Source organism: Odocoileus virginianus, chromosome 12 (assembly GCF_023699985.2).
Source record: "Odocoileus virginianus isolate 20LAN1187 ecotype Illinois chromosome 12, Ovbor_1.2, whole genome shotgun sequence".
NCBI classification, from domain to species: domain Eukaryota; kingdom Metazoa; phylum Chordata; class Mammalia; order Artiodactyla; family Cervidae; genus Odocoileus; species Odocoileus virginianus.
The window spans coordinates 40,838,884-40,863,817 of NC_069685.1; the positions used below are offsets into that span (position 1 = coordinate 40,838,884).

Here is a 24,934-nt window from a genome sequence, read left to right on the forward strand (position 1 = left end):
GCCTAGGAAATCCCATAGACAGAGGCGCCTGGGGAGGCTACAGTCCATGGGGTCACAAAGAGTCACACCTGAGCGTGCGCACACACACACATACACAGGAACACATGAATCTATACCTGAAGAACCTCTGTTTTAATCTTAGAAAAGTTGATTTTCAACTTGGCATGGTGTCTGTGATGGAATCTAGTATGGAGCCTTTGAAGAGGTTCTCTGGGGGTGATGATTCTGAATCCTGAAATGGGAAATCATGTGTATAGATGACAGACTATGTGAATTATACATAATAAAAAAAAAAGCCAAATATGGAATAAGAGTATTTTAATTGCACAGCACAAGTTTTTAAAATGAGTACAGGGAAGTATAGTACATCATTCCTTTCTTTCTTCACTCAGTAATGGGTTACCTTTTTCTTGTCCATACATATTTAACAAAAATAAAAATGCTTTCTTGTAAATTCAACCAACCCAGAGGTAGCACAAAGACCTCATGATGTTTCAGTCTATTGCTGCAAGACCACCAGCATATGGAGCAGATGGTAACAATCTCCAGAGTCATTTATGTTTGCAGCAAAACAAAACACATAAAGAATTTATAATTTTTGCTGATTTATTAAAACACAAAGAGAAAATACTGATCTTGAGTGTGAGACATCTCAACAGATGTCAGCCTATGCCCCATGGACCAGTAACTGATACTCAAAATGTGGTCAAACGTTCATCATTTGTAACAAATGTTATACTCAAAATTATTAACTCAAGAATATTTAATAAACAGACTATTTACAGAACTGTGTCCAGAATTAAGAAAATCAACCAAGGATGGTGAAGCCCCCAGAAGCAGTTAACACCCTTATGTCTGATGAGCAGGGCGAGGGTCTGTGGTGAACATGGGAGCTTCAGCCACATGGACAGACAGCCCCAGATGTGTGCCAGCAGGAGAGAGGCAGGGGTGACACAGACCTCGCCTGTCCAAACCTAAGCAGAAATCCTAGGAAGCAGTGCACTCCCTCTGGGCACACAGAGAAAGGAGGAAAATGGTGTGGACATGGAAAACACCCAGAACATGAGCACATGTACAGATCCATAATACAGACACTTTTCATCATGTAGCTGCTATAGATACAAGTCATCCCACATCTCTTGACTCAGACAACACAAGTCTCTTCAACTATCTTTATAGATTCGTACTTAAGTAATACTGTAGCACTTTACCTCTAAATAGATCTTAACCCAAAGTACGCTGTCATTACTTTGGTTTTTAAGCAGTTCATTACCTTTTTAAAGAATTTTAAAATAAAGAAAAAAATCTTTCATATTCATCCATGCATTCACCATTTCCAGAACCTTTCATTTCCAGAGTGTTCTCCTGCTGTCCCCAAACTTCCTTCAATGTTTCCTGACGGCAGGGACTCTCTCTGATTTTGCTTTTTTGAAGTCCTTTTTGTTTTCATTTTTGAAAGATATTTTTGACAAGCAATTGAACTCCAGGCTGTGGGGCAGGGGAAGTTCTTTATTTTCTTTTGTAATTTAACAGTGTCACTCTGCTGTCTATAGTTTGCATAGTTTCTGACCAGAAGTATATTGTTATTCTTTGCTCTGTGGGTGTGTCTTGTCCTTTTTTCTCCAGGCATTTTACAATTGTTCAATTTAAAAAAAAAAAATTTTTTTTTTTGACTGTGCCACACGTCACAGGGGATCTCAGTTTCCCGACAAGGGATCGAAACTTCACGCCCTGAATTGGAAGGCAGACTCCCGGCCACTGGGCCACCAGGGAATTCCCAACAATTCTTCTCTTTAACTCCAGTTTTCATCAACTGACTGTGATGTTCATTGGCATCTTTATGTTTCTTCTGTGTTGGGTTCTTTGAACTTCTTGAATATGTGCGTTTATACTTTTCATCATATGTGGGTATTTTTCAGCCATCATTTATTCAAATCCCTTTTCTGCCCCCTCTCACTTCTCTCCTCTAGACCTTCCATTACATGTATATTACACCACTTTAACTAATTTCCTGTGCTCCTTTTCCCCCCACAGTGTTATTCTCTGTGTATATCATTTGATAATTTTCATTCTTACTCTTCAAATCCATTGATTTCTTTCCTTCTTCTATGTCTAATAGGTTCTTAATTCCATTTGGGTTTTATTTATTTTTTATTTTTCAGAGTTGTTTTCAACCTGAGAAGTTCCATTTGAGCTTTTAAAAGTATATCTTACACTTCAGGTTTCATCAAATTCATGTTTTCTTCTACTTTATACTTACAATAGCTATTTGAACATACTTGTCTACTAATTCCCATCAATTCAGTCTTTCCTCTTTATATTAACTGATTTTTCTTGTAGTTACAAGTCATATGTTCCTGCCTCTTGGTGTGCCAGGGAAGTTTCTGAATGTCAGACACTGCGGGTCCAGAGTAGCTTTTAATCTAGGTTAAGTGACTCTCCACCCTCCCCAAGACAACACTGTTCTGGGAACTCCCCTTGATGACCCCGTGCAAAAAGCTGCCTGCAAGTGGCTGGTGGGAACACACACTGTCCCAGCCTATGCTAAGCCCCAGGGCTTGTTTAGCTCCCAGCTGCACAGCTGCTCTCAGAGTCTCAGTTCTCTTCCACACACAGGCTAATAAGGACTAAAGCCAAATACTCAAGAGAGACTCACTGAGGATTTATGCAGCCTCCTCTCTGGGAAGCTCCTTCTTACCCAGCACCCTTCATCTGCAAATTCTAGCTACCGAGGCTCCTCAAATGCCGACTCAGAAACCCTCTTCAGTTCAGCAAGACCATGTTCATTCAACTCCCTGACCTGCAGCCTTGACAATGCTCCCGGGGAGTAGGCTGGGCAGCCGTGGGGCTGTCCTCACTTTGTCCACCTCCTGCCAGGGATCATAAACTTGCACTTGACATACGTCTAAAAACCACTATTTCATAAATGGTAGTTTCTAGCTGTTTAAAGCAGGAGAGTTTATGTGGTTCTTATTTTACCACCCTAGCAGAAAGCAGAAGTCTTCACACTTCAAACACAGCTACCACTTTAAAATGCCTGTTTTCTTATAATAACTTATATACAGTAAACATAACCTCCTTAAAGAATTATTTCAACAGGGATCATGCTTATCAAATTCTTCAAAGTACTAGGACTACTCCTCTGCATGAGACCTCTAGCATATAATACTCAGTTATTTCCTTTGGGTATGTATTCTCTAGCATACTCTGAGCTACCATTTCCCAATGAAATTTTCACTCACTTGTTACAATTGAGTTTTTCTCCTGTTTCAGTCTTCTAAAATTTAATAGCCCAGCACTTTTGACTGAAAGGTCTATACTTATCACAATACTGATAAGAGTTTCACACTGAGGAGCCATTGATAAGTCACAAGTTGTGTTTCCTGGGAGGAGACTTTCCTATACCATCTACTTAACAAAAAAAAAGGTTCTCTTTCTAAATTCTATGTGGTGAGACAGTCACTGCAGTGACAGAGTTTCTCTCCCATACATGTCCTTGGAGTGTCAGGGGCCTGCCATCTGATGGCAGACTCCCCACACACCCCATGTCTACAGCACATGACTTCTCTGATGAATCAGGAGCTGCGCCTTTCTGTGGAAGACAGTCCCACATTCGCTGCATCCATAGTACTTATCCCCTGTATGGATCCTCTGATGCCTCATAAGGTGTGACTTCCTAGTGAAAGACTTCCCACATTCCTCACATTTATAGGGTCTCTCTCCTGTATGAATTCTCTGATGTATAATGAGCTGTGCCTTCTCAAAGAAAGCTTTTGCACAATCATTGCATCCATAGGTCTTCTCTCCTGTATGATTTCTCTGATGTTTAATGAGCTGTACTTTCTGAACAAATGCCTTTCCACATTCATTGCATTCATAGGGTTTCTCCCCTGTATGAATTCTCTGATGCCTAAGAAGCTGTGGCTTCCAGGCAAAAGCTTTCCTACATTCACCACATTCGAACGGTTTTTCTCCAGTATGGGTTCTCTGATGGTGAATGAGACTTGACTTCTCACTGAAGGTTTTCCCACATTCACTGCATTCATAAGGTTTCTCCCCTGTATGTGTCCTCTGATGGGACACCAGGCTGGACTTCTGGGTGAAGGCTTTCCCACAGGCACTACATTCGTAAGGTTTCTCTCCAGTGTGAGTTCTTTGATGTGTCAGGAGCTGTGACTTTCCAAAGAAGGTTTTGCCACATTCAACACATCCATAGGGTTTTTCTCCTAAATGAACTTTTTGATGTTTAATTAGTTCTGACTTCTTAAAGAAGGCTTCCTCACAATTACTGCACTGATAGTTCTTCTCTCCTGTATGAGTCATTTGATGTTTAACAAGTTGTGGTTTTCTGATGAAGGCTTCACCACATTCACTGCATTCATAGGGTTTCTCTCCTGTATGGATCCTCTGATGCCTAATGAGGAGTGAGTTCCTGCTGAAGGCTTTTTTACACTCACTACATGCATATGGCTTCTTCCCCGTATGAACCCTCTGATGAGTAATAAGCTGTGACTTCCAAAAGAAGGCTTTTCCACAATCACTACATCTGTAGGGCTTCTCTCCTGTGTGTGTCCTCTGATGTGTAATGAGCTTTAATTTCTGGGAGAAGACTTTCCCACACTCACTGCAGCCATAGGGTTTCTCTATCGTATGGGTTACCTGATGTCTTTTAAGCTGTGACTTCCTGCTGAAGGCTTTCCCACAGTCACCACAGCCATAGGGCTTCTCTCCTGTGTGAGTTCTCTGATGTAAAATGAGCAGTGACTTCCTACTGAAAGCTTTCTGACATTCCCCACACCCATATGGTTTTTCGCCTGAATGCGTCCTTTGATGAATAGTGAGCAATGACTTCTGGGAGAAAGCTTTCCCACAGTCCTGGCATCCATAGGGCTTCTCTCCTGTATGAGTTCTTTGATGTATAATGAGCTGTGACTTTTTATTAAAAACCTTGCCACATTCCATGCACAAACAGACTCCTGTGAGTGGTATATGGTTCATAATGACTCCTGGCTCTTTACTGATGACTGTTGTACATGTATTGCCATCAGAGTATTTTATTCCACCATAAATTCTGGGAGGTTTAATACAAAATAATAATTTCCTATTAAGCTCATCAAGTTTCTTTCTTTCACAGTTACTTTTTGGAATAAGAAAATCAAAAGGATGTTTCAAACTTTTTTCACCTGTGCCACATTTATGGGATCTCATTCCTAAATGATCAAAGTTAATGCCTAAATGAAACATTCTCTCAAAGATGTCATATTCATGGCCTCTCTCCAAACTTTTAAGCTTGTCTTGATTATCCTGGTGCCACATTTTGAGATCATTATCTAGCCAGACTTTTTCTAAAAAGGAAAAAATGAACCATACTGTGTAAATTTCCCTAATCATTAAGCTTATTGAACAAATCTTCGGAAATGGAGCCTAAGAGCCCAGTCCATTTAAAAAAAAAAAAAATTCTCCCAAATACAATATCTACTCATAAGGCATTGAACTTTTTAATAGAAATGAAAACAGATTCTGAAATTACAAATGTTTATAAACACAAACTTTAAAATAAAGGTGAAATATATTCAAGTGATCATGATGAGATAAAAAAGACAAGCAATTTCTAATCAAACACTGTACTCATTCCACAATAACCTGATTATCTTCTACATGCCCAGACATTATTAGCAGAAATCAGAAAAAGGCAAGTAGGTACTCCCATGAGAGAAGACTGAGTATCACAGGACAGAGAAAAGCAAGATTAGTACATAGTGCTGAATGTCACACAGGAAGAAACACTGAATACAATGACAGCAAACACAGGATATCAACTTTCATGTCTAAAAGGTGAGATATGTTAGTTTTCTGTACTATCAGCATGTTCAAAAAGCATCCTCATTCAAAATCATCACCCAAATCACTGATACCTGTTAATTTCACCATCATGAGAACTACTTTTTGGAATTATCTAAGAGTTCTCCAGAGCTCACCATCAACACCTTTATTAAGGTTTCTGATACTTTAAATGAATCATCATCTATATAATGAATCTGTATATGATGTAAATTACTTGAAACCACAAGTATGCTTTGCATAACATTAGGACAGTTTTCTTTTTTACCCTGTAAGTATAGTTATCTGTGATCTCCCTTAATGATCTTTTAAGCCTGTTTACTTTATGATATTCTTTACTAGGAATTGTGAGGTAATACTCTAAAGATGAAAAAAATATGGCAAGATCTCAAATATAAAGCAATCACTCCTTTTTTGTAGGATAATTTCTCTGGGGAGGGAAAAAGCCCCATCTAACAACTCTCAGATATATCAGAATTTCAGAGGAAGAGCTAACTAGAGCTGGAGGATATGGAGGAGAAAAAAAATATTCAACATTTTGAGCTTCAGTGAGTACAAGATGATAACACTGTTCATGGGCATTTTAAAGACTAGAGAGGGAAGTTAGATACCACTTGTATAAGTATCTCATATAAGTGTGAGACACTTATATGTCTCACAGACATCTAAGTGTGAGATACTCTTGAAGAGTTTATAAAAAATTGTTTCATGAAATGTAAGAGTAAAGAAAAATAAATTTTAATTCAAATCGAGAAATAAGATTAAGATATGTATCCAAATTAATAAGTTAAATGATATAAAACCATACTGAGGTTAAACTGTACCAAAAAAATATAAAAGAAATTTTTTAAAAATCTTGGCACTTTGGTAAACACATAGACATGTTTTACTAGTATCACCCTTGGTAGGGGTACAGGTCTGTTTCCCCACGTCTCTGTTTCCATTACACTCTGATCCATTCAGCCTTCATTTAATCCTGTTTTTCAGTTGATATTCCCACTTCCAGGCTCATGCCCTCCCAATTCTAGTCTCCACACAGCAATCTTTAGAAAATGTACTCTGACCTTTTGCTTAAACCTCTTGCTTAAAAACCTTTGATAAATCTGTGCTATTAACACAGCATACACACCCCTGCATGCCTGGCTCCTTCTAGCCCTCAACTTCCTCTCACAACACTGTTCCTCCCTGCCCCACTGACCCCAAAAGCCTCTCCCTGCCCAGCTTCCAGTATGCCTGTTTCATATCATTTTAAGGGCACACTAGCAAACACTCTGTTTGTTCTCTTCATAGCACTTATCAGATAGGTAATCACCTTACTTCTGCCTCTCCCACTGGAATGTAATGAAGGTAGGGAACAGGTTTGAGTTTTTCACTGATGTACTCCCACTACATAGTATATAACAAGCCCTCAATACAACCTTATTCACTTATTATTAAACTTCTAAAGCAATTCCTTTCTATATAGTTAATCCTGATAATTAACTTTGCGTTTTGACACAAATGCATCATGTTCAAACAATGAATTATTTTGTATTTTCTTCTAAATTAAAATTCCCTGGCCCTGCAATGTTATTTCATGACTTATACTTTATCTCAACTCCTCTCATTTCACAAAATAGCAGTGGTTCTAAATTAATGGAGGAACATAAAGTCTATCTTGATAGCTTTTCCAAACTGTGCATACCCAGTCCTAATCATCCATATGAATGGTACCCAGACATCTGTAATTTGAAGTATTTTCCCAAATAAGCTGAAACACTTACTTAGATGAAAACCTTTGTACTAAAGAAATTATTTGATAAATAAGTAGGATCCTGCTTTACCTGGCCTCACAACAACCAATTAATGAAATATTTAGTAATTACACAGCATAAATGTCATAGAGAACTGAGAATAATAAGTTAGTTACCATCTTTCTATGTAGGAAAAAACCTCAAGACCTAATTAGTTAAGAAATTATAGATAATGTGTGATCGGGCCCAGGTTCCTATAATACTGCTCAGTAGGTAGAGATTTCAGAAAAGGCTGGGAGTCAAGAAACACCGCGGAAGTGAAAAAAGAGAGCTTAAAGAGGGGGAGGGTGTCTAATTGAAAAAGTGCGTACAAAAGCCTACATTCAGAGAAACATATGTGAAAGACACAAGGAAGGAATTTCTTCAACTGGAGTCAACTGTGACCTCTGGGCACAGGAAAAAACTGCACAGATAAGATGCTGCCACACTGTGAGGGTCCTCAACTCAAATGGAGGCAAAATATCACACAGCAAGTCTTAAACCCCCACAGACTATTTGAAGGGATAAACAAGAAGCTTTAGAAGCTAAATACCAAAGGCACCAGAAAGACGCCCTGGACGCTGACCCTGAAGTTCTTATCTGCAAGGAGGCAAGAAGAATGCTTTTAGGCATTAGACTTCTATCCTCTGTCCATGGACTCACCGTCTACTCTATGTGGGTTTGAAACAGAAATTTGATAAATTAGGGAATGAAAAGAAAAATAATAAAGGAAATTCAAAAGTAACAGCATCACCTAAAACAGGAAAAAAATTATGAATTCTTAAATAGGAGAAAAGAAGCCTACCTCTGCAGGTGGGACTGGGGCAGGAGAGAAGAAAAAGTCAACTGGGGAAACTCAAAGAAAGGTCTGATCAAGAACGCAAGCACATTTCATGACCAGCTCCACCAAAGGGGACACATCCTGATGTGGAGACCAGGACACAGAGTCCTGAGTCAACTCCAAAGATGGAGAAGCTTTAACCTGAGAGCTCCACCAAAGGGGACACATCCTGATGTGGAGACCAGGACACAGAGTCCTGAGTCAACTCCAAAGATGGAGAAGCTTTAACCTGAGTTTTACAAATAACATTTCAAAAGTACCAATGTATCATCAAAAACCTGAGATTTAATTTTCTCTGTCAGCCACTAAGCTGATTATTTCTCACCTGAGAAGTTTTGACTTAGGATTTCTTCATCTAATAACCATGGCTTTTCTTGTTCCAGCTTGAAGATCATCTCAGGTTTGATAACTTGATAACCTGTCAATTGGAAACACAGAGAGTCCCAATCGCTTGGGCTGAGGGGACTCTTAAATATGAAGACTATTTCACCTCAGAGGCTATAAAACAAAGCAAGCAAATAAAAAACCTTTCACTTGGGTGTCAAAATCAAAGACTCTTTGACATCTGAAACTTAAATCCAAAGTCAGTAATATTTTAGAGGTATGCCCATATCCAGTTACCGGGTACACACTGTACTACATAAGAATGTTCTTACCCAATAAAACTAGATTGCTATAGTTCTCCAACATCACGTCTCTGTACAAGGTCTTCTGAGTAGGATTAAGCAGCTGCCACTCCTCCAATGTGAAATTCACAGCCACATCTTCAAACGATATCTAAAAAAGCATAATCCCTGTTAAATCTGAAGTCATCCTCTTTGCTGAATGTAGGCTTTCTTTTCTACAGCAACAGGTGGCCTGAAAGCTGGACCCATGATCTCCAGGTCCTGGAATTGTGCTTTTGTTTAATCCACACTGCCCCATGTCCTGAATACGGGCTGGATTTATCAACTCAATTCCACTGAATGGAATAGGGTGGAAGTAAGGGATCTCCCTTCCAAGAACAGGTTGTAAGAGAATGTGATTTCTACCTTGGGAACGCTCTCCTGCTCTCTTTGGGGGAAGTCCAGGGGCCACGTGGTGAGGCAGTTCTGTGGACAAGCCTACATGGCAAGGACCAGAGGTCTGCCAACACCCATGTGAGTGAGCTTGGAGGATGTTACCTTCATACCACAGCCCTTCTCAACATTTTGAAGACAGGGTCATGTGAGATTCTCCACTAGAACCAAATGGGTGAGCCACCGGCAGATTCCTAACTCACAGAAACTGAGATAAATGTTTAAACTTCAGCTACTGAGATTTGGGATAATTTTCTCTACACAGTAAAATGATATCCTAATCTTGCATTATTATACTTTGAGAGAAAACAAAAGAGTTACTAAAATATGCATCATTATGATTTCATAAACTTATCCACCCATCTACCCATAGGATAAGAAGTTGTAATAGGCTGTTTTTAAACAAGCAGTGTTTCTCAAAGAAGGTGCCACTGGGATTTGGGAACAATTCTTAGCTGAGCAAGGGCTCCCCAAAGAGCTCAGTGGGTAAAGAATTCGCCTGCAATGCAGGAGACACAGGAGATATGGGTTTGATCCCTGGGTCGAGAAGATTACCTGGAGAAGGAAATGGCAAACCACCACAGCGGACAGAGGAGCCTAGTGGGCTACAGTCCATGGGGTCACAAAGACTTGGACAAGACTGAGCAACTAAACCACTTAGCTGAGCACGTCTGCCCCATACGGTGCAAGGCCTTCACAATGTGCCAGCTCACTACCTGCTAAGTGACAGGAATGGTTCTCAGTCACTGTCAGAACCAAAATCACATCAACCTTTCTAGAACACTCTCCTCCCTTTGAGCAGTTCTGGTCTGAAGTTGGAACTAGCTATACTTTAGAATGCATGTTTTTTTCAGCAATTAAGGGGCCTGGAACTATGACAGGTGCTAGAAATATAAAGATAAGGAGAAAAACATCATATTCTCCTATACTTTTCAGTCTTTTCTGACCAGGGGCAATAAGACATTACAGAGGCCATGATACAAGTACATTCAGAGTATGGGGATAAAAGGCAAAGGAACCAGAATATCCAAAACAATTTGGAAACAGAACAGCAACATTGCAGGACTCACATTACCTGGTTTCAGGACTTCCTACAAATGCACACAATAACAAGGTGGTATCAGTGAGAGGTTACAGATGTAGGTGACCAGAAAAGAATGGAAATCCCAGAAGTGGACCCCCACAGGCAAGCTCCCTGGCTTTTGAGAGGTGCACATACAATTCCTCAGAGCAGGGAGTTTTCAGCACGTGAGCTAAAGTAAGTGGATACCCACAAGCAAAAGAACAAACCTTGATACACACTACACCTTATCAAAAAATCAACTCAAAAAGAATCACAGGGCTTCCCTAGTGGCTTAGTGATAAAGAATCTGCCTGCCAATGCAAGAGACACTGGTTCAATCCCTGATCCAGGAAGATTCCACATACCATGGGGCAGCCTAACCTGTGTGCCACAAATATAAAGCCTGTACTCTAGATCCCAGGAGCTGAAACTACTGAGCCCATGTGCTGAGGGTATAAAGCCTACAAGCCCTAGGGCTTGTGCTCAGTAATACGAGAAGCCACCGCAATGAGAGGTCCATGCACCATAACTACACAGTAGCCCCAACTCAACACAATTAGAAAAAAAGCCCACACAGCAACAAAGACCCAGCATAGCCCAAAACAAATTAATAGATTTTTTTTAAAAGGAACACAGTCCTAAAAATAAAACACAAAACAATGAAATTTCTAGGAGAAAACAACAGACAACCTGGGTGATTGGATTTGGCAATGAATTTTTAGATATAACACTGAATACACACAGTCCATTTAAGAAATAATTAATAAAACTGAACTGTTTCAAAATTAGTATTTTTTTTCTCTATGAAAGGCACCGTTAAGAAAAAGGAAAGATAAGGCGCACACTAGGTGAAAATGGTTGCAAATCACTTATCTGAAAAAGCATGTTAACGGGACTTAACAGCACTAAAACTGTAACATCATTTAAAAAATGGGCAAAAGATCTTATCACATGCTTCACCAAAAAAGATGTAAGGTGGAAAATATATGAAAAAATGTTCAATATCATCTGTCAATAGGGAAATGCAAATTAAAGTGACACTGAGTTGCTACGACATTCCTATCAGAATGGCTAAAATGAAAAAGTAACAGAACTGACAAATGACAGTGAGGACGCAGAGCTACAGCAACTCCCGCTCATGCTGTGGGAACACAGGGCAGGGACCCCGGCACTTTCACAGCTTCTCATAAAGCTGAACAAAGACCTACCACATAACCCAGCAAGACCATTCGTAGGTATTTACCCAAACTGAAAACTTACACTCACCCAAAAACTTATGTTCAAACCTATATGCAGATGAACACAGCCTATTAAGAACTGGAGGCAACCAGGACGTCGTGCACCAGTGAACAGAGCAGGAAACCAGTGTCTCCACACATGGGCCCTACTGTGTGAAGCCACTGAGCAATGAAAGGGGACAAACCAGGCTTCCCTGGTGGCTCAGTGGTAAGGAACCTGCCCGCTAATGCACGAGACACAGGTTCGATCCCTGATCCAGGAAGATCCCATATGCCAAGGAGCAATCAAATCCGTGCACCACAACTACAGAGCCTGTGCTCTAGAGCCTGGGAGCTGCCACTGCTGAAGCCTGTGCGCCTAGAGCCTGTGCTCTGAGCCACCACAGTGACAAGTCTTTGCCCTGCAACTAGAGAGTAGCCCCCACTTTCCACAACCAGAGAAAAGCCTGCAGCAACGAAGACCCAGCACAGCTAAAAGAAAAAGAAAGAACTTTTCCCTGAAATCCATCAGGGAGTTTGCATCTTTTGAAAAAGGGACAAACTACTGAAGAATGAGCAAAAAAGTCAGTATGAAAGATTATACACTCATAGTTACATCATCTAACATTCTGGCAAAGGCAAGACTATGGAGACAGAGAACAGATCAGTGATTGCCAGAGGTTAGGGATGCAGAAGGTGACACCCAGGACTCTTTCGGGAGAGAGAACTATTCTGAGTCCTGACTGTGAGGTTAATTACATGAATTTATACATGTTTTAAAACTCGTTTAAGAACTCCAGCTCAGAATTTTTCAGGCTTAACCACAAGCAATTACAAAGGCTCTACCTGACAGGTCATAGGGCGGAAGTTGCCCTCGCACCCCAAACCCAACACCCAGCCTTAAGGGTGCCACCAGCTCCAAAGACAACTATCCTGGGCCCCACTACCGAGTGTGCAACTGGCACTGATGCAGTGTCTGTGTGCCCCTGCTTGCTTCCACCCCCAGCCGTGACGGAGACTGTGGAGACTGCCACGGTCAGGGTTGGAACACAGAGGCATGCTGAGGACGCTTAGTCTCTCGCCTCATGAACTACAGTTGACCCCACAGCAAGCTTCAAACATATAAAACAAGCCCCCCGTGGGGGTGACACATTTGGACGGAACCAAGTTCTGTTCCTAATAAGACTGATGTCAGCTGTGTGGATGCTCACTAAAGAGTCTGGAACTGTCCCCATCCAAAGCAAGAGACATGCTCGACCCCTTCTGGATCCAGGACAGGATGCTGTGGAGACTGACACTATCCCAGGCTGGGCCCACATGCATGTGCTGCCATGTTGTCAGAAGGGGCTGAAATATTGAGGAAAGCTGTCCCGCTTTCCAGATGCTGGACAAGGTAGAAAACACTGCCCAGGACAGGCTCCTGTGCCAGGATGTACTCAACAGGTGGATCTCGCTGGGCTTCTCATCCCATCCAGAGGGCTTTACTGGACCCTAACACTTTCTTGGGCTCTGGTCTGGCCATCCTCATGGGTTCCCCCAATGCAAGTCACACTCTCAGGCTCCATCTTACCAAGTTTATTTCCTTTTTGGGTTTCAAATTCACTGCATCTGATGGTAGCCCCAGATTTGCTGCGGGGTTCAGTGAGTGTCTTAATAAACAGTTTAAGGAGAGACTTAAGGGGCTGATGGGAGAAGTCACGGTAACCCCAGTCTGGAGCACAGAGCTCAGAAGCGCAGCCTGGGACCCCGTGCAGCAGCTCCCATGAGGGCCCTTCTCACTGTGCCGGATGCCTGGAGAGGCCGTCTGCAATCACAGTCCTCCTTTCACAGTCACTGATACCTCAGGCTCTGTGGGAGCCACTGTGAGCGCCTTCCACTCCCTATCACGCCGTCCTGAAGACTCAACAAGTGGGAGATCATGTAACCCCATTTTATTCAAATTTTTTAAATTTATATTATTAAAAAAAATTTATGCCATGTTGTGCAGTATGGGAGATCCTAGCAGTCCCCTGACCAGGCATCAAACCTGTGCCCCCTACATTGGGAGCATGAAGTCTTAACCCCTGGACTGCCAGGTAAGTGCCCATGTAAAACCATTTTTAAATCTTTTAAAATCTCAGGAGTTTCTGCTAACCAATTCTTAAACATGATCACTCCAGTTAAATTATATAAAAATATCTGCCCCTCGGTGTAGGGACAAAGGGCCTTTCCAGACAGAGTCTAGATGAAAACAGAAGACGATTTCTTTTAAAGTTCTGATTATCAAATGGAATGCACTGATAACAGAGAAAAGAAAATAAAGCCCAGCACCAGGAGAGGCACAGGGGAGGGAGAAGGATATTAATGATCTTTGTTTTTCAGACCTGCTCCTAGAGCTTTTCCTTCCTCCTGGGGAAAAAAACAAAGAAACAACTCCTGTGTTGCTCTGTCTGGATGCAGACTGACACGTTCCTGGCCTTCCTTTCCTGATGGGGCGGCTGGCCAGCAGCACAGTGACCTTGGCCCCCGCACTTCCCAGACACCACAGCCTGGGCGCGGTTGGCACCCCAAGAGGTGGTGGGTCTGGGACAAACAGCTTGGAACTAAGCACCCCAGACAGTCCCTCACAAACCAAGGACTGAACTAAATTATTCAGACTAGGCTGATGTCCTGGGAGGCCCACAGAGAGGCCCTGTTTAACCTCACTGCCTGATGAAAATGTATCCTGCTTGGGGACTCTGGGATTGCACTCCTAGTGTGTACTCCCAGCCATGGGAAAGCCACTGTCTCAGCCCCAGCAGGCAGGCATTCCAGACAGCTTCCACCTGCTTCCCGGGCTTGTGCTAAGTGAACTGCTGTCCTGTGCCAGATCACAAAAGACTCACAAAGCAACTTGAGAAGCCTCCTGATGGACTGAGACAAGCCTTCCTGATTGAGAAACAGCTGAGACCACCCGGGAGGCAGTCCCGATCACCCTGCTCCAGGGTTTTCCTCAGGGCCCTGTCTGCTGCTGCCCCAAGTCAATTCCCTGGTTCTTGGCTCAGTCCTTCCAAATCTGACCTGTTCAGGTACATGATGGGGGAGCCTGTTTCTCACTCAGGTGGGAAAAATCAAGCAGTGGAACTGAGGAGTCTGGCTCCTGGTTAAAAACCTACATGTGAATGCTCAGGTCTCACCACAGGTCACAAGGGGTTATCCCCAGGCCTCCTGGGTGATGCTGCCCCCACCTCCACCTCCAGACCTGAAGCACAGCCTGTGCTCTCCCCACAGACTCGAGGGGTGAGGGGCGTCCTATGTCTCTACCTGGAGCCTTTGGCACAGGCCTTTCTTGGGTACCTCACTAAAATCCCCGTGTGGTGGCAGGGCAAAGTGGGATGGGGTAGGGCAGGGAACCTGAAGACACTGTCCCTACTCTGACCCAGGATCCTGTACTTTCCACTTCCACCTCCTCTTCCCCTCCTTCTAACCCCCAAGTCCATAAACCTGCCAGAAGCTTTTGTTCACGGCTCCCCGGGCAGTGAGGGCAAGACACCTCCACAACCGTGCTGAGCTGCCCACACATGGCCAAGGCACCATTCACTCCTCAGGAAAAGGTAACGGGAAGCTGGCACCTTCCTCAGCATCTGGTTCTCACCTGTGCCATCACAGTGATTAGAGGCTTTGGTACCATCACCCTGGTGCTGCGGTTATCAGCAGCTCACCCCTCTCAGCTCTGTTGAACTCCTGACTCAGAACACAGCAGGAACAGAGAAAAGCCTATAGTTGTTTAAACAACAGAATTTTTAAAAGAAAGGGAGGGAGGAAAAGAGCATGGAGGTTAGCTAGCTGGATAGGAATCGCTTTGAAGGTACACTGCAGTCCTGTTTCTTGAGTCAACAAAGTCAGGAAGAAGGGGTGGGGAGGGATGAAGTTAGAGTTTGGGATTAGCAAATGCAAGCTATTACATATATACATATATATATATATATATATATACACACACATACATACATAAGATAGATAAACCACAAGGCCCTACTGAATAGCACAGGGAACTATATTCAATATCCTGTGATAAACCATAATGGAAAAGAATATGAAAAACGTGTGTGCGTGTGTGTGCACACGTGCACTTCCCAGGAGTGCTGGTGGTAAAGTATCCACCTGCCAGTGCAGGAGATGTAAGAGACACAGTTTTGATCCCTGCACCAGGAAGATCCCCTGGAGATGGGCATGGCAACCTACTCCCATATTCTTGCCTAGAGAATCCCAGGGACAAAGGAGACTGGCAAGCCATAGTCCACAGGGTCACAGAGAGTCAGACACGACTGAAGCGACTTAGCACACATACATACACATATACACGCACACACACATATATAAATGTGTAACTGACTCACTTTGGTGTACAGAAGAACTAACACAACACTGTAAATCACATATACACAGATCAAAAAAAGCCAGGAAAAGGAGCTAAAACCAGACATCTTCCTGTCCAGCTTTTGCCAACAGAAGCCAAAAAACTCCTAGCTAAAATGTACTGAGGGCTTCCCTGGTGGCTCAGTGGTACAGAATCCGCCTGCCAATGCAAGAGACGTCGGTTCGATCCCTGATCCGGGAAAATCCCATGTGCTGCGGAGCAGCTAAGCCCATGTGCCCCAATTGTTGAGCCTGTGCTCTAGAGCCTGGGAACCACAACTCCTGAGTTCATGTGCCACAACAACTGAAGCCCGCACGCCCCAGACCTTTTTTTTGTTAACAACCAAATCTTTTCTAAAACTAAGTTTAACAACTCAAGAATGTCTTTCTTATAGACCTGGGAGGTGTCTCTGAAATCATCCAGGAAGACACATCTCTGTCTCCTGTTCTCTGGGAGAACAGCAGCCTGACTGGGGCACCCGGTTCCACGCTGGAAAATTACCTCCCATTATTAAGATATGAGAAGTGTGTTTTTTCTTTGGGTGAAGGCAAATACCTAACAGAGTAGCCACTCCACTTTTCCTCAACAAGAGAAGCTACTGCAATGAGAGACCTGTGCATCACAACTAGAGACTAGCCCCCGCTCTCCACAACTAGAGAAAAGCCTGTGTAGCAATAAAAACCCAGCACAGTCAAAAATAAATAAATAAGTAAATAATTTTTTTTCCAACCGAGAGAATATTTATGGAGGCCACTTGAAGGTTTAGTAACAACCAATTCTGCAAGATGATTCAGGTTTTCTTCCCTAAAAGCAGAACACAAGTAGGGTGTGTACCCAGGCCCGCTGCCCGCTCCCACGTCCTCCACCTACACTGAGGATCCCCACAAGGAATAGCCCTCGGAAATAAGTTCACCCATTCCAGGATGTCATTCACCACGCCATCTACATAAACAGTTATCCAAGCGTTTTCTTTACATGTAATCATCAGGAAACGTTTGCTTCTGCTAAGTCAATAATGGTCTGTTTTCTGACAGAGGAAACCACGCAGCTATTCTTGTTTCTTTCTATGGCGGCTTCTGGGGACACCTAAGGAGGCTTGCAGCTCAGTTCCAGCAGTGCAGGGTCTTACTTCTCACATGTCTGTGTCCCAGCTTCAAGACTTCTGTATGATTCTATGGTCCACCTTGTGTTTCTTTTGACCATCTTCCTTTCCAGGTTTACGTTTTCTCTGGCTGTAATTTAAATGTATTTAAACCTTTCCTGTTGGTTGCAGAAATGCCTGGAAGCCTCATCACACCCACAGATAAAACGACTGGAGGACAAACAACTTACCTGTGACTTGATCATCTTGCCCCAGTCCTGGGAAACCTGCTCTCTCTGTGACTTCTCTCTGTCCTGATGCTCTGAACCTCTGGTCAAAGATGTGAATGCACCCCAAGTCCTGAGGCCTCTTCTTTCTTATCTCACGCAAGTCTTCTTGTTCCTGAGACCCATGGCCTAGAGGTGCAATGGGAATCTTGTTTGAGATGATGTCACTCATTTGGGGACCTCAATCGTGGTTCTCTGTAACGGGGAACTCAGACGGGCTGTTTGCTGGTGCTAAGGAACAAGACGGAGAGTGAGCTACCGGCACGCGTCCGTCGAGCCAAGCACAGCCAGGCCAGGCCTGCAGCACACGTTGTGCTCTGCAACCCAGCTCCCAGCTGGGACGCCTGACGGGAGCCACCTGCTTGGTGGGTCAACCAAAGGCCCTCAAACCACTCTGCAGGGGCAGCAACAACATCTGGAAAGACAGTCCTGGCTCACTGACCCTGCAGCATTCTTTTCCTGCGGGCATTCAAATGAAATGCCTGGCACAGGTGCTACAGAACAAAATGCAACTCACTTCCAGGCAGGACAGGGGACAGGAAAGGGCTTTTAGATCAAGATGGAGAAGCAGCCTGGGATGTTGGCCCTCTACTCCAAAATCAGTCTTGGAGCCAAACGAAAGCATAGATCAGAGGAACTAAAAGAAATGGCCAAAAGAAGGGGTGAGACCTCAAGGGGAGACAGGCCTCGGGGAGGCTGACACTCGGGTGTGGGTTTGCAGCTGATCCACAGGGTTACAACGCAGGGTAGATGCCACAAGAAGAGAGACCTAAAGGAACCTTTACCATCCTTCCTTTCTCACCTCACGTTGGGGCAAACACTGCCTGCTCCTCCCTCAGAAACCAGCACAACAGCCCAGGCCACAGGCTTCCAAGGGGTGACAGGAGACAGATCAAAATCCCTGCTGAGTTTAGGCACCACAGAACTGGCAAGGATCCCAGCTGCCTTCAGGCACATTTGCATCTCCCACCTTCCCATGTACCCCAGAGAAACTGCTCCACAGCCGGCTTCTTTCTAAGGTCTCTGATCCCTGCTCAGAAGAGCTGCTTACAGAGGGGATGAGATGGGGCTATCCAGTGGTTGTGAGGTCCACACTGCTGGCCCTGGGCCCCTTCCCTCCCCTCTGCTTCCAAAGCCTGGTCCCAGCCCTTCTCTAATGCAATTACTGGAACAGGAGAGCAGACAGATAACACCTTTAGGGGGATCCAGCTCAGAGCCTATGAGGGCAAACAAAAAGAAAAAGACCCCTCAGATCACTATTTCAAGAGCATTTACTGTAGAAAATGTGTAATTACAAAATCTTTCTCTGCCCCTTTGGGATGTACGTAAATCTTTTCTAAAACTAAGTTTAACAACTCAACAATGTCTTTCTTATGGACCTGGGAGGTGTCTCTGAATTCATCCAGGAAAACACATCCCTATCTCCTGGTCTCTGGGAGGACAGCAGCCTGACTGGCCTGACTGTGGCACCCAGTTCCAAGCTGGAAAATTACCTCCCATCACAAAGACATGAGAAGTGTATTTTTCCTTTGAGTGAAGGCAAGTAGCTAATACAGTAGCCACTCCAACTACCAGGTAAGTTTAGGATGAACTCTGTGTGACAAATAATCCCTTGAGACTGTGTTGTAGGTTTGTCTAGCAGGTTGTACCTGCCTGGCTACAAACAGAACACCATCTCTTCCTGTCTCTTGAAATATTTTTAGCAGATTGTCTCAAGTGGGCATCACATTCTGGTTTAATTTTTATTCAATAATAAAACTATTCTTTCTCTTCTATTTTTGTGCAGAAGTTTTCTGGATTGGTTTGTTACACTATATCCACAAAGAGTCAAATAACCACATAAGTAAATACAACCACTACTTTAAAAACTTTTTAAAAGATCATAAACTGTATAACAGAGATAACCTTAGGCTGAATTATCGGAACAGACAGACCAACAGTTAAGATCAGCATGATCACAAATACTACTACATCTTTGTGCACACAAATACTTACACTTTCAATTTCTCCACCGCTCATGAGCCAGGTCACTGACATCAGCCAGACACTGGATCAGAGCCAAGGACACCACGGGGGCGGGGTCACACAGGGATGTGACTTCCTTCATGAGGGTACACCTGAAAGGAAGTGTCCAAAAACACAGTTCCTGGTAAACCTGGGGACACGAGGGACAAGCTCCACCTCCCAACTGAGACCTGTCCAGTGCTGTGATCCAAACCTGTGGCCTGGGAGTGAATGCTGGGCACCCCCTGAGCTGTTCGCGCTCCTGGCTTGGTCCCCACAGGATGACGGGCTGCAAGGAAGACCAGACATGATGGACAATCAATGGACACTTTTCCAGAAAGTAAACTGAGCAAGAAGAGAACGTAATTCCTAAAGGAGATCCAGAGCAGGAGCCTGTTGTTCTATTAAGAATGGCGGGGAGGGGAAGGAGGCATCCTGAGTGTCCCAGTTGAACAGAGAGAGATGTGTTGACTTGTCCTCCACAAATGAGGGCAGAAAGTTATGCCTGGGTGTCAGCACACCACCAGGTTTTGCTCCAGGGCCACTAACAAGAGTGGAGAGAACACTGGCCTCTTCGAGGCCCTTCCTGCCACTCTCAGGGTTGGGCTGAGGGCTGGAATCAGACAAAGGAAGTCTGCTTTCATCAGAGCCCCAAACCGCTCAGTTGGCAAGGGAAAGAGAAAGGAAACCCAGGAACACTGCTCAACGCCGGCCAGACCACAGACCAGCTCCCAGCATCATCGATCAAGGGCCTTGAGAGAATCAAGACACGACATAGGCCAGGGAGGGAGGGCAGGTCCCAGTGTGGACCAGGTGCAGAGAGGACCCGCAGTGAGTCAAGAACCAGCCAGGCTGGAAAGACAGACTGGATTTTGAATTTTGACTGAAACAGTGGTAGAGGACAGAGCAAGGGCATCTGGGGCAGGAAGAACTCCTACTGGTGGGAAGGGAGAGTAATGCCATGGGTTCTGCTCATGTGTGGGTGCAGCGGACACAAAAATCAACATCCCCCAATGAGACTGGACTCTCCTCAGTCCAGTATGAAAAGCCTGGTGCTTGAGAACAGGTCTCTCAAGAAAAGCATCCTGGGAGAGCAGAGAGTGACACCCAAGGGAAAAGCACCTCCTCCTGGGACATGCAGGGAGCTCCTTCGGGCTCCTGGGCGATGGCAGGTCCCAGTGGTCTAGGAGGCAGAGGGAAGAGACTCCAAAGTCAATGCTTTCCAAACCTGGGATCCTTGAGACACAGGCCCACTTGCCCTGGAAGCATCTATCTCATCTGGACCCCTTCTGGGTTGATGCACAGGAGACCTCCTGCAGCTTCTCTGGAGAAGGGGACGTGCTGACTGTACTAACACCCAAAACAGTCACTCAGTTTCTCCCCCAGGATCCAACATACTCCTGCACTCCGCTCTCACATCCACATCAGATCTCCCTCTCTCACACACTCATGCTCACACACTCACACACACACACACACACACACACACACACACGCATATACACACACTCACAGTCTGACACGTGCATATACACACACTCACAGTCTCAGTTATGGCCCAGGGAAGCAACAATTTGTTAAGGGTCTCTTACTACTGGGCCCTGCTCTGGACAGATGGGAGAGACCATCAAATAAGACAGATGATCCCTGTCCTCTCAGATGGGAAACAGACATCAAAATAATTTCTGACTGTCAGAGTGCTCAAAAGAAACTTCAAATGTGACAGACAAGTGGGTAGATAGAGGATACTCCTCGGAGATGACTCTTAGCTGAGCCCTGAGGAGGTGGAGCCCCTTTTGGAAGGCCGGAGGCCAACCACACCCGTGAAGGTGCATCAGACACAAGTGGGAGGATTCAGAGTCAATGGGGTCACTGAGAATTCTTAAACAAGGAAACATTCAAGTAAAAGGAGCCATCACTCACCAACAAGGCCACACACGTGCTGGATGAGAGGGGCTAAAGAACAAAAGATAACAGTTATCGAACAGAAGTCACAACCTGAGAGTCTTGCTGAGCCCACACATATCCATCCAAACCCCAAACCACCATGCTCACAGGCCCTGCAATCACCAACACCCACAGCCCCTCAAACACGGGTTCCAAAGACCACCTCAATCACACTAACTGACCACCTGAGAATTCCCCAGCCCCAATAACTGAACACACAACCACTGACCCCAACGTGTCCACCATCCCTCTAGGGTGTCTGGGCCATCAATTACACACACTGTGGGTCCCCAACAGTCTTCTAGCAAAGCTTCCAATCACCAAACATCAGTGACAAAACCAATCCACAGAAGTATGTGAATCAGTGAATCCCAAAGTCTCTCACCACAGCTCGATCCCCAATCAGACAGTACAGAACCCTCTGTTCCTGGTCACCGCAGGCTCTCCCTCACTCAGCCCTGCGCATAGGTATCCCAACAGACCCCTTAGTTGACTACAACCCCAGAGCCACTTACCTCTGATTCCCACAGGTTTCTCAATGCCACCAAGAAACCCCATCACTGGCTCCTCCAAACCCCACTCAACAATCTCCAGTCTACTCGTTGACTAGAAACTGTCACTGGAATCTCACATGCTGAGTCCCAAAGGACACCTGCAGACCTCCCATCACTCCCTTCTATGGGGACCCACCCACTCACCTTCACAGGTGCCCCATCAGTGCTTGCACAGAGTCCCCTGCAGGCTCACTATCTCCCATCACCACCTACCACCTAAACTAGCCCCCATCACTAAACTCCCAGTGGTCCTCAGCCCCTCATCACATAGGACTGCCAGCCACTCACTTCCTTGATATCCACTCTCTAGTCCACCCTGTGCTCACCCACCACTTGCTGACACCCCCACAGCTCATCACTCTGCAAGGGCCTCCAGCGCCACACGAATACCAACGCCCCCAGCCCCTCCAACAATGCCAAATACCACCCCCGTTTTCCACTCACTCATAACCCTCAACAGGCCACCCATCAACTTAAGCACAGACCCCCAACACTGATACACAGCCTCCAACCTGATGTCTCAGTCACCAGATCCCCAAACACGGACCCAGACCACTCACCAGCCCAGGCCACCCTAGTCACTCCCCTCCACTGAAAAAGCTACCACTAAACTGTCAGGTCAAAACAAATGCAGGGCTTCCCTGGGGGTCCAGTGGTTAAGAGTTTGCCTTGCAATTCAGGGGACACCAGCTCAATCCCTGATGGGGAAAGATCCCACATGCCTCAGGGCAACTAAGCCCACACACCACAACTAATGAAGCATGTGCTCTGGAGCCCAGGCTCCACAACAAGACAAGCCACCACAAGGAAAAACCTGAGCACAACTGAAGAGCAGTTCCCACTCGCCACAGCTAGAGAAAGCCTGCATGCAGCAACGAAGACCCAGCACAGCCAAAATAAATAAGTGAATCTTTTAAAAAATGCAGACTTGGCAAAGAAATATTTCACTCCAAGAATTTATTAGCTTGGGTGGTGCGGGGTGCTGAAGTAGGGAGAATGCTGTGGCCCTAAGAGGTAGAAGCATCTCGGCAAGGTGTTAGGATGCTGGATCAAAGGGCAGGGTGACCAGATGGCAGATAACAGGACATTTCACCAGAGGCTGACCATTTCTGGGGGGGGGCGGGCGGCTGGGCAGTGAGTCAGGGCTGTAAGGCTGCTCAAGCTGCAGCGCACCAAAGTTCAGGAAACTGCAGGAGGAAGAGAAGCTGAACCAAAGTTTGGTTAATAAGTGCTTTGATGGGTGAGGACAAACAATTCAGCTAATCATTGATGAGGTAAAGGCTGAGAAGGAGTTGGTATCATATTTATCTATGGCCTTGTCACAGGTAAACAAGGCAGTCCTGTGGAGGGAACAGGGTTCTTTGCAAGAACCAGGTTTCCTTGAAACCTGGAGAGGGGGACACTTCTTAAGCTTCCTGTTTTCCAGGAGCACACGGAACAAAGTCTAACACTGCAGCAACCAACAGGCCTGTCAACGAAATCCTCAGTTCAACCACTCAGAGCCCTCTAAACGCTGCCCAAACAGACTCCCCTGAAGGGCCTTATCATTCATCCCTTTGGGTCCAGTCCCCAATCCAAGGCACCCATATCATGAATCACTAGAGCCTTATCTATTCCTACAAACCCTCAATCCACTTCCCCAGAGCACAATGACCCCATGCTGCCCTTCATTCACTCCGGAGGGTGACCTCTGGGCTCGCTCTCTCCCAGCTCCTAATGTCACCACCCCCCAAGGCTAAACAGATCCCCCTCAAAAAAAATCCTTCCTTCCACTGGTTTCACAACAATTCACGCCTCCCTAAACCCAATTACTGATTTCCACAGACATTCCAATATCTCAACCCTCAAGTGACCCCCAAATTAATCAGCTTCACGGTCTCCTTCACAGTCCCTTCATCGCCCACCACCACCGGAGGCCTCGCCCGGGCCCCGAAATCTCCCTCCAGACTCCCACACCACCGCCACCTACACCCAGCCCTACAGATCCCAGTCCTCCAAACGCTGCCCCTCATCCCGCTCCCTCCCGCCTCCGCGCTGTTCTGCCACCTCTAGCCCTTACCCCGCGCCCCACTCCGTGCCGCCCTATGCCCCTCCCCCACAGCCTCACCCCCCAACGTACCCCCGCACCTGGACCGGAATCGACGCCTGCGCAGCAGGACAGTCCTTCCGAGCCTCCCCCCCACTCCGCCCCCGCCGCCCCCCGTACCCGGCTCCGGAGCTGGTTCGTACACACGGCGGCGTCGCCCCAAGCCGGTCCGCGCCGGGGTCACTACACGGCCCCAGTCGGACGCAGAGGCCTCCACCAGCCCGCAGTCCCGCCCCTCACACCCTTACCCCTCTGGTCCACAGTGCCCAGGCGGACGCGGCCGGGCCTCGGAAGTGTCCACGCAGAACTACAGTTCCCAGAGTCCCACTCGCTTTAGAACTACATTTCCCAGAGGGGCTTGCGGCGTGCTTCCTGAGGGACAGGTGTGAGGTTTCCTGTTGCAAAATGCTCTGTGGCTCGGCTGTGGGGTACAGGGGGCGCTTCCCTCTTATAATCTGCGCACCATCCTTTTCATTTTTGATCATGCATGAGTGTTAAGACGCTTCAATCATGTCTGACTCTTTGTGACCCCATGGTCTTTAGCCTACCAGGCTCCTCCGTCCATGGAATTCTCCAGGCAAGAACACTGGACTGGGTTGCCATTTCTTTTCTCCAGTGCATGAACGTGAAAAGGGAAAGTGAAGTCGCTCAGTCGTGTCTGACTCTTAGCGACCCCATGGACAGCAGCCTACCAGGCTTTTCTGTCCCTGGGATTTTTCCAGGCAAGAGTACTGGAGTGGGTTGCCATTGCCTTCTCCATTGGTTGTTTTAGGTACAGTTAATCTTCAGTTTCAGGGTACATTTG

At 45.5% G+C, this 24,934-nt stretch overlaps 1 protein-coding gene across 15 annotated transcripts; it reads right to left on the reverse strand.

Moving 5' to 3' along the window:
- Positions 1-303: 303 nt before the first annotated feature.
- Positions 304-24,453, reverse strand: ZNF605 (zinc finger protein 605). Of its 15 annotated transcripts, none has more exons than XM_070474977.1 (9): positions 24,250-24,370; positions 21,466-21,498; positions 19,757-19,831; positions 19,534-19,655; positions 17,503-17,667; positions 17,300-17,402; positions 9,111-9,231; positions 8,780-8,872; positions 304-5,345 (listed from the first exon to the last, which is right to left on the reverse strand). In XM_070474977.1, exons 7-9 carry the CDS (start codon positions 9,142-9,144, stop codon positions 3,550-3,552), a joined length of 1,923 nt encoding a protein of 640 aa, XP_070331078.1. In that variant the 5' UTR covers positions 9,145-9,231; positions 17,300-17,402; positions 17,503-17,667; positions 19,534-19,655; positions 19,757-19,831; positions 21,466-21,498; positions 24,250-24,370; the 3' UTR covers positions 304-3,549. The 15 variants fall into 15 exon arrangements, with proteins under 15 accessions (XP_070331078.1, XP_070331079.1, XP_070331073.1 ...); XM_070474978.1 differs by having other exon boundaries at positions 17,300-17,425; XM_070474972.1 differs by lacking the exon at positions 17,300-17,402.
- Positions 24,454-24,934: the final 481 nt, after the last annotated feature.

Excerpts from the sequence above, each read along its gene's own strand:
- ZNF605 (XM_070474964.1), bottom strand. The coding sequence starts at position 19,575 with ATGTCAGTGACCTGGCTCATGAGCGGTGGAGAAATTGAAAGT. Across the intron at positions 8,873-9,110 it reads TAGCAATCTAGTTTTATTGG|GTTATCAAGTTATCAAACCT; the intron begins GTAAGAACATTC and ends TCCAATTGACAG. Across the intron at positions 5,346-8,779 it reads CCTAAGTCAAAACTTCTCAG|AAAAAGTCTGGCTAGATAAT; the intron begins GTGAGAAATAAT and ends TTTCCTTTTTAG.